A 10171-nucleotide genomic window follows, 5' to 3' on the forward strand; every position below is an offset into this window, starting at 1 on the left:
TTTGTTTTAGAATTATAGAAATCTAAGCGAATGGGATTTTGGTAATGCGAAGCCACTATTGTGAAATGTCTTCCCACCAACTCATGTCTTTGAATCTCATTTTTATGAGGAGAGTTATCTTGAGGACATCTTTCCAACTTCAGAGAAATGAGGCAAAAATTGCACAAATTGTATATACAGAAAGCAGCATTTTAGTTTGCTGTATGTTTCAACAAGCTGAGTGGTTCTTTCAAATTTTTTCCTCCCTCCTTTTTGTTTGTGTGTGTGCATGTGTGCGCACACTCACTCACTTGTGCATGTGGTCAAGGGAGGTCCTATCTAGCAAGTTCAGTATCTAGCTATCCCAGCAGTTATACAGCCAGGCAGTGGCAGCAGTGGCTGGCTTTCTGCCTAACTGGCTTGCTCGAATTACATTCTGTACAGAGCATTTTTCACTCTGCATACTTCCACCTGTACTGTGGACAAGGAACAAGGTAATAGGAAGCACCTGCTTTTCCATTATTTGTTAAAATGTTTTAAAGAAGATCAGTGTTGCCTCCTCCCCTGGAAAAAAAATGTAAGCATTTGTGCCCCTTCTTTCACCCCCCCTACCAATAAATAAATCAAAGGCAGAGATATCTGTCACCCATGTCATCCACTCAATGTAATTAAATGGATGAACCCAATTCATAAAACTGAATAAGAACACCACTGGGTATATTTAGCATTGCTTATCTAAAGCTAACAATACTTAAAAACATAGGACTATGTTGGACATTGTATGCCACTTTGATGGTCTCAAATAAGTAAGTAAGGAAGGAAGGAAGTAAGGAAGTAAGTCCCTCTAGTGAAATGTTGACAGTACTGACTAGCAGCTGTCTAAGATTTGAAGCAGGAATCATTTACGAGCCCTGCACCAGAGACTGAAGCTGGGAACTTTTGCATACAAAGCATGTGTTCTATAAGTGCACTATGACTTCTTCCAAGTTACATCCCTATGATGACCTGTAGGTCTTTAAAAGGGAAGGTTATGTTGCTGTACCTTGTCTCTTACAATCCCCTTCTTCCAAAATGATTTACCAGTGCCACTAAGCTTTTCACTCTCTAGCTCTCTCCACATAAATCCTTTGGTCCCTAGGTCCTGTGTGGTGTTTCTCTAGCGAACAACACCTTTCACACACATCAGAAAATCTGGGTTCTTTCTGAACATGCTGTCAAGCATTTTCTTCCCTCAGAAGTTAAAATGTTCAAGACTATCACCATACCTTCATTATTGCATTATAATATGTGATGGGATCTCTGCAGATGCAGAGATGCATTGTTTTCTGACTCAGTCTGGTAAATCTTTATAGACAATGGGATTTTAGCAGATTAAGAAATATGATGTGACAATATACTGATTTATCTATTAATGTTGAATGTGATTTGATGCTGAATAATGTGTATCTATAAAGTTGTGAAATCTGAACTTTATTACAGCTCTAAACAGCAACAACATATTATTGAGGATGAAGTGGGAGAACAGGACACATACATTTGTCCTAGTAGGTTTTCCTGGAGACCCTGAATTGCAGATGTCACTATTTACGCTTTTCCTAATTATCTACACACTGACAATAATGGAGAATATGGTGATCATTGCCTTAATCTGGATGAACATCAAGCTTCATAAGCCTATGTATCTCTTCCTGAGTAATCTTTCTTTCCTGGAGATCTGGTATGTCTCCGTCACGGTCCCCAAAATGCTTGCTGGCTTTGTGGCAGAGAAGAGGGAAATCTCTTTCATAGGTTGCATGGCTCAGCTGTACTTCTTCCTGGCTTTGGCATGTACTGAGTGTGTCCTCTTAGCTGTTATGGCCTATGACCGTTATGTTGCCATCTGCAACCCATTGCGCTATGCAGCCATTATGAGTCAAGACCTCTGTATTCGTCTAGCAGCTGGGTCCTGGTTGAGTGGCTTTTTTATCGCCATGGGGAAGGTCTTCTTCATCTCACGGCTGAGCTACTGTGGACCAAACACCATCAACCACTTCTTCTGTGATGTTTCCCCACTTCTCAACCTGGCCTGTACTGATATGTCTTTGGCTGAGCTCATTGACTTCCTGTTAGCCTTACTCATTCTCCTGGGCCCCCTTTCTGTGACAATTGCCTCTTACTTCTACATCATTTCTACTGTACTTCACATCCCTTCAGCCAAAGGGAAGCAAAAGGCCTTCTCCACTTGTGCCTCACATCTTCTGGTAGTCACCATTTTCTATGCTGCCTCCCTTTTCATCTATGCCCGCCCAAAAGCACTCACTTCCTTTAACTCAAACAAGCTGGTGTCCGTTGTCTACACAGTCCTCACACCGCTTCTCAATCCAGTCATCTACTGCATGAGAAATCGGGAATTCAAGGATGCCCTCAGCAAAACAGTTCATGGACCTTCTCGAGGTTAAGCATAAGGCCAAGAGCTAAGTAGGTAGATGTTTCTACATTGAGGCAGTTCCAAAACTTATACAGTGGTACCTCCGGTTGCAGACGGGATCCGTTCCAGAGGTCCGGCCGTATCCCGAAGTTTCCGCAATGAGAGGCGGCGCTTCTGCCCACACACGCAGTGTGTAGAGCACTTCTGCAGATGTGCAAGCGGCAAAACCTGGAAATATACTTCCAGTTTTGTCGCTTTCACAACCCGAAGTTTACGTTACCCAAGGGTAACGTAAGCCGAGGGTCTACTGTATTTCCAAATACTGATAATTAGTATTTATTTTATTTATACCACCCTTAATCCGTAGATCTCAGGGCAATTCAAAACATAAGATTACAAAAAAAATACCAAAAAAATAATAAAAATAAGAACAATAATAAACCAATATTTCTCCATTCCACAATGCATTTTAAAGGGCATCAGATGTTAAGGGAAGTTTTTAGTATTTAATGCTGTATTGTTTTAACACTCGATTGGGAGCCATCCAGAGGGGCTGGGGAATCTCAGTCAGATGGGAGGGGTACAAATAATAATAATATAATATTATTATTATTATTATTATTATTATTATTATTATTATTATTATTATTCAGCTGAAAGCTTTGTTGAAGAGGATTGTTTTTAAATAAGCTAGGACTATATGGCTTCTTTTCCCCTGGATGTCGGGAGTGACACTAACCTTGCCCACCAATCCCTGGAATCTTACATCTAAATGTTTAGTAAGCATTAACATGGTGGGGGGGGGGGAGTTAAACAAATGCTTTTGGTATCATATGTGGGGGGGGGGGAAGGTTGTTCAAAACTGGTGTGAGAAATTCTTGGAGCTGCAATATATGCATTTTATTTGAGAAGAACATGAGATGAACATATTTGAGATGAGATCCAATATAATAATTCCATATAGTTCCAAGCTAGGATATGCAGAAATCGGCAACAACACTAGGAAAGTTTTTGGATATGCAGCTCTATTTCAAACCAAGTGTTTTGAGGTCTAATATCTTAAGCTGCATGCTTAAGACATTTTCCAGTATCTGCTATCCTGCCACCCATTACATATGTTTGCATCATTCTCTCCCTCCTTCATTTTGTTTTTCCATAAGTATGTTTTAGTAATGGGAAGTACCTTATCCTGCTCTAGGCTGTATTCAGGCCTGCACTTTATAATTAAGCAGGTTCTCCCATAAAGGAGAGAATGGGTTGCAGAAGGGTTAACAAGACAACTCAGGGGTGGGAGAGGCGGGTCAGTTTGGATGGTCACATGTGTGATTGGTGGGTGTGCTTTTGCTGGGGAAATTTGCTTGTAGCAAGTGATTGATTGACAGCCTTACCCTATATATGCCTAGAGAGCAGCTTCAGTTTCACTTTTGCTGCTCCCAATGAATCTCCCACCTGCCCTCCTCTAATTTTAGGTGCCTTTGCATTGACCTTGCTGCGCCTGTCATGGGGTTGCCCTTTTTGGATCAGGGGCCTGGTAGGAATTTTGCCACTTGGCCGATTGGCTGGTGCCAGGTGGTTCTTGCCTACTACGCTGCAATAAGTCACAACTTGTAAGGTTGGCGGTTAGGCATTGGTTCCAATTGGAGGGTTGAGGGGTACGGATTTGGTTGGGCCTGCCCGTCATGGTTGCTGCTGCCTTTAGGGGTATTCCTTTAAAGGAATCCTGGGGCTATACATGTAGTCCGCGTATCCCCGCCAGGGGCCAGGGCCAGGCATGAGCCTCGGGGAGCATCTGAGGGATGAGGTCAAGGGCGTGGCCCCCTGCCCCGATCTCTACTGGTAAGGGTGCTTACCTACTGGCTCCCCTACTAGGCTAGTGGGAGTCAGATCTGTCCCAGGCGGGGGACAGATGGCAAGAAGCAATGCCTAAGCAACCACTCACATTCAGTTGTATTTAAATAAAGTTGTGGCCAAATTAATGTCAAAAACCCTAAACTTAAAATATTGTGTGAGGTGTGAGTTATTGGGGGGATGTGTTGGTACCTCGGCACGCAAAAGCTATTTTCTTAAAGGTTTGGCTGGGGAGGGGGAATTCTTTGCTTATTCAAGCGTCAAGCTGGTGTACATGTTTCTTCCCCTCTGCATTTTACTTTCACAACAATCATATGTGTTAAGTTTGTCTGAGAGCCTGGTTCTGTGAGCTTCATGACTAAGTAGGGATTTGGACCCTTTTCTTCCAGGTCCTAGTCCAACACTCTAACCACCACACCACATATCATCAGGAATTTTATATGTCAGTTGTAAGTCCCTGCTATGCTGAACGCTGCCTGGCCACCCCCCTCCTCCTTCAATTATCTTCCCCTGATACTGGCTAAATCAGATCCATAGGTCTGGGAGGACTAAAAGACTCTCCCAGGCCTCCTTCATCCCTGCTTTCATGAATGATAGCATCCTAGGAGCAAGGGGCATTGTAAGTGCATTTTCTAGAACAGGCACCCCCAAACTCAGCCCTCCAGATGTTTTGGGACTACAACTCCCATCACCCCTAGCTAACAGAACCAGTTAGTGGTCAGGGATGATGGGCAATGTAGTCCCAAAACATCTGGAGGGCTGAGTTTGGGGGTGCCTGTTATAGAAGATGAAAACATTTCCCAGAGTCACTGGGATGCTTTTGTGGCAAGTAGGAGGATGTCCTCTCAACTTTCCTTCGGGTGTCCCCAAGTGAGACAGATGCCGTCAACATAGGAGAACGCTTTATAAATAGAGTTTAGAGATGAAGGTGTTAGGAAAGGGCTGTGACTCAGTGGTAGAGCATCTGCAGATCCCAGGTTCGATCTCCAGGGCAGCAGATGGTGACAGAGGAGGGGGCTTTTACAACTGTGGCACCCGTTGAGAGGTTTGGGTTAGTAGTTTGTTCCAAGTTTTCTTTAGGAGTTTGTTCCAAGTGCAGCAGCTCAAGGGAAGGAGAAAGGAAAAGGCTGCCAAAGGAACATAATAGAAACCTTCCTATTGCTGTTTTGTCGACAGATCTCTGAAAGACTCAGCAATTGTGTGATTCTCAGCCCAGCCTGGCTATATCAGTTTCTGCATTGATCTCCTCTGCCCTTTTGCATTTGTGACCATCATCACTACTCATCACGAGCAGCAGTGCCCGTATATCAGTGATGAAATAATTTCTCTTTTTTATTATATTTTTCTTTTCAATTTTCTTGTAACTTTTTGTCTGAACAAGTTTTTGGGAAGCTAGAAATTCTTTCCATAGTTTCTTCATCTCTCCTGTGTAAGTAAACCTCAAAATTAGCATCTGCAAGTATTTGCAATGTATTCATTCTTTCACATGTGCAGTTTTATGATTTGTAAATGGTAATTAAAGAGGCACTTCTCATTTTCTATGCATGACAAACAATATTTGGTTTTGAAGTAATGCACTGTTGTTGTTTTGTTTGCAGTTCTGTTCCTATTATTTATATTTTAAAATAACGGTTTTGTGTGCTAGTATCATTTAGGACAGCTTTCTGAGATCAGTAGTTTTCACCAACGGAACAGAACTAGGTGTACTTATTAGTCCAAGAGTGAATATATAAAACCATTCACCAAGTGGTAAATTTACTAAGAAAAAAGAAGATGAGTTAATTTTTGGAAGCAGTTTGTTTGTTTGCTTAAATGCAGTTGTTTCAAGATTATATTTAAAAGAATTTCAATTTGACTTTGGTGAGGTTAAATCAGTAAATGCAGCTGAATTAACTTTTGGTAGCATAGACTTTTTTGTTGTTGCTAGATATTATCTTTTTTAATAACTCAGTTTTAAAATGTTGTTCAGAAGGTCTTATATTTAGCTGTGAGGCTGTTTGAGATCAGATGTAAGTTCTCTTGAGTTTGGTGTGACTTATGTTTGGTGGCAAATTTATGATGGCAAAAGACAGGGGCACAACTTAATAGGCAGTTAGTTACTTAGTTAGTTAGTTAGTTAGTTAGTTAATTTATTGTTACGGTTCTCGACCAACATGTATTGAAGGGTAGTTATAAGAAGTGGGGTTAAAATGCCCCAAAGGTATGGTTTGTCACCATTCTGAATGAAGTGCAATGACCATTAACAGCACCAAAGGGAAATCCTGGTACTACTGAAAATGTCTAATTTGGGGTTGCATTAATGCATTGGCTTCCTGTCCCACTATGTGTTCATTTTCTTAACCATGCCAAAATGATTGTGTTGTTTCCAGTTGCTGTTGCTGTGAATGAGTATATATATTTTTTTCTTTTACAGTTATAAAATTTTACCTACATGCTTATGAACATGAATTTATGAATCTGTTTTGGTAAACAACATGATAGCGAGACTCATTAAAAACTTAAGTCATCAATTATGCATTAAGAGTTGCATCCAACACCATCTTATGTGTATCTAATTTGAAATAAGTCTACATTTAATGTAGGATGACCAATTATGCATTGCCAAAAAGAAGACTTCCCATTCACAAAAAAGCGGATGAAATATTTGCATAATTTTTTCATATGACACTTTATATGCATAGACACACATTTAGAAATAATTTACAAACATTTAAATAGAAATGCAATACATCTCAATATAGAGGGGAAGAAACCAGGTGATTTCTGTGCTGGGTTAGACTGTTGACCAGGTGCTACTAACTTTTGATGGGTATCTTCAAGGTTCCTGCTCTCCCTTTTTCTGGTTCCTTATCTTTAATCTAGGCTGGACAACTCTCAAGCACAGGACAATGTCCTCTGACAGTCCTTCAAAATCTATCCACCGTAGACAGTGCTGGCCCTGCCATGAGGCATTTGAGGCTACTGCTTCAGGTGGCAGAAGCCCCCCAGGTGGCATGCCTGTAGGTGATCCATCTGCTCCACCTCCTTTTCAAGTGGCAGAGAAGCACTGCCACCATTGGCACTACTTGGGGGCAATATCTCACTGAAAATTGGCCCCGATGGCAAGCAGAGGATGGGGCAGGACACACAACTGCAGCAAAGCAGGTGGTGGCAGGAGAAGTTGGGTGGGGGCAGGGGCAGCAGGGCAGAGTGGAACTTCCCATTTTGCCTCAAGCGGTGACACTGCCCTGGGCTGTAGAGTGGGCCACCTGGCTATGGTAGCTTGATGAGTAAGCTTTGCTACTTATAAGGTGTGTTTGGATTACAGCCTAAATTAGTTGAATTTAATTCCCACTGATACCAATGGGGCTTTACTTAGTATTGGCTTTCATGTTGATTTGAATGGGATTTAGACTGGATGCAACCCTGTGAAATATGTTTTCCTGAATAAAGAAATCATAAAGCTCTCTATGCAACAACAATAGGTATAGATAGAAAGTTGAAGTGATGTTAATCTATTTTAGTATTTTAACTTTTGTTTGCATTAGAGTTCTTGACTATTGTTTTCTCATTTTGTTAACTGTTTACAGGTCCTTTACAATCAATTGGTGAATAAATTTTAGGAAATAAATAAATTACAATAAATTTGCAGTGAAAGGGCACTCAATATCATTTGCTTTTGAACAAGTCATGTGTATTAATCTTCTTTCTGTATCTCTCCGCCTCTCATCTATGATACCAGCAAGCATTTGAGATGCAACTGGCAAACTGGACACAAGTGAATGAATTCATCCTGGTTGGTTTTCCTGGAGATCTGAGGCTGCAGCTCTTATTATTTACTGCTTTTCTAGTTGCCTACACATTGACAATAATGGAGAATATGGTGATCATTGCCTTAATCTGGATGAACATCAAGCTTCATAAGCCTATGTATCTCTTCCTGAGTAATCTTTCTTTCCTGGAGATCTGGTATGTCTCCGTCACGGTCCCCAAAATGCTTGCTGGCTTTGTGGCAGAAAAGAGGGAAATCTCTTTCACAGGTTGCATGGCTCAGCTGTACTTCTTCCTGGCTTTGGCATGCACTGAGTGTGTCCTTCTAACTGTTATGGCTTATGACCGCTATGTTGCCATCTGCAACCCATTGCGCTATCCAGCTATTATGAGTCAAAACCTATGCATTCGTCTAGCAGCTGGATCCTGGTTGAGTGGCATTTTCATTGCCATGGGGAAGATCTTCTTCATCTCACGCCTGAGGTACTGCGGACCAAACGTTATCAATCACTTCTTCTGTGATGTTTCCCCACTTCTTAACTTGGCCTGCACTGATATGTCATTGGCTGAGCTCATTGATTTCCTTCTTGCCTTACTCATTCTCATTGGCCCGCTCTCTGTAACAATCACCTCTTACATCTGCATCATCTCCACAATTCTCCGCATCCCTTCAGCCAAAGGGAAGCACAAAGCCTTTTCCACCTGTGCTTCACACCTTCTGGTAGTCACAATTTTCTATTCTGCCACCATTTTCATCTACGCCCGGCCAAGAGCCCTCACCTCCTTTCATGCCAACAAGCTGGTGTCTGTGGTCTACACTGTCCTCACGCCACTTCTCAATCCAGTCATCTACTGCCTGAGGAATCAGGAATTCAAAAATGCCTTCAGAAAATCACTGCATGGACCTTCATCAATGAGAATGGGCTAATGTCTACATTTCAGTGCATCTGAAGGGCATATATTTACTTGCACCACACTTCAAATGAGGACTTCAGTAATAATAATAATAATAATAATAATAATAATAATAATAATAATTTATTTATACCCCGCCCATTTGGCTGGGTTTCCCCAGCCACTCTGGGCGGCTTGCAACAGAAAAATGAAATAAAATAATCTATTAAACATTAAAAACCTCCCTAAACAGGGCTGCCTTCAGATGTCTTCTAAAAGTCTGGTAGCTGTTTTTCTCTTTGACATCTGATGGGAGGGCATTCCACAGGGCAGGCGCCACCACCAAGAAGGCCCTCTGCCTGGTTCCCTGCAACTTGGCTTCTCACAACGAGGGAACCGCCAGAAGGCCCTCAGTGCTGGACCTCAGTGTCCGGGCAGAACGATGGGGGTGGAGACGCTCCTTCAGGTATACTGGACCGAGGCCGTTTAGAGCTTTAAAGGTCAGCACCAACACTTTGAACTGTGCTCGAGAACGTACTGGGAGCCAATGTAGATCTTTCAAGACTGGTGTTATGTGGTCTCAGCGTCCGCTCCCAGTCACCAGTCTAGCTGCCGCATTCTAGATTAGTTGTAGTTTCCGGGTCACCTTCAAAGGTAGCCCCACGTAGAGCACATTGCAGTAGTCCAAGCGGAAGATAACTAGAGCATGCACCACTCTGGTGAGACAGTCTGCAGGCAGATAGGGTCTCAGCCTGCGTACCAGATGGAGCTGATAGACAGCTGCCCTGGACACAGAATTGACCTGCGCCTCCATGGACAGCTGTGAGTCCAAAATGACTCTCAGGGTTATATTTATAAAAATATAACAAGGAAGACATGCCCCAAACCAAACAGCAGTGTGGGCAAGGATAACCTGTGCTGGCAGGCAGAAAGTCATGTGCCTTTGGCACTTCACATCTGTGCAGAACTGGCAATATTTAAAGTGTCACATATAGTCATTCAGCGCTTGTAAGAAATTTATCTTTAGGTATAACAGCAACCAAACATTGAAACTCTGTATCTACTGACATCAAGCAGCCCCTTCCAATGTATTATTTTCCATGGTGCCTAAAAACATTTTTGTTTTGGCAAAGCCTACCATGTAGAATCTAGGTGTTTTAATCTGCCTTTAGTTTATGGTTGATTTAAAATATTTTTTAGATTTAATACTTGAATACCTTCCCCTGGTGGTTGTCAGTAGTCCAGTGCCTTTGGAAAGATTAGCCAGAGCACACAGGGTGACTTTTGTTTACG

The 10171-nt window shown here is 42.1% G+C and overlaps 2 protein-coding genes across 2 annotated transcripts; both read left to right on the forward strand.

The window, feature by feature from the left end:
* The first annotated feature begins 1487 nt into the window (after nucleotides 1–1487).
* LOC118077895 (olfactory receptor 6A2-like) lies at nucleotides 1488–2417 on the forward strand. The gene has a single exon (XM_035101619.3). It carries the CDS (start codon nucleotides 1488–1490, stop codon nucleotides 2415–2417), a length of 930 nt encoding a protein of 309 aa, XP_034957510.3.
* A 3326-nt stretch (nucleotides 2418–5743) lies between these two features.
* LOC118077921 (olfactory receptor 6A2-like) lies at nucleotides 5744–8912 on the forward strand. The gene is made up of 2 exons (XM_035101643.2): nucleotides 5744–5758; nucleotides 7968–8912. Exons 1-2 carry the CDS (start codon nucleotides 5744–5746, stop codon nucleotides 8910–8912), a joined length of 960 nt encoding a protein of 319 aa, XP_034957534.2.
* Nucleotides 8913–10171: the final 1259 nt, after the last annotated feature.

This window comes from Zootoca vivipara, chromosome 12, assembly GCF_965207765.1.
Source record: "Zootoca vivipara chromosome 12, rZooViv2.hap1.1, whole genome shotgun sequence".
Taxonomy (NCBI): domain Eukaryota; kingdom Metazoa; phylum Chordata; class Lepidosauria; order Squamata; family Lacertidae; genus Zootoca; species Zootoca vivipara.

Bases quoted from the DNA above. Each gene is read 5' to 3' on its own strand.
- LOC118077895 (XM_035101619.3), top strand. From the start codon at position 1,488: ATGAAGTGGGAGAACAGGACACATACATTTGTCCTAGTAGGTTTTCCT.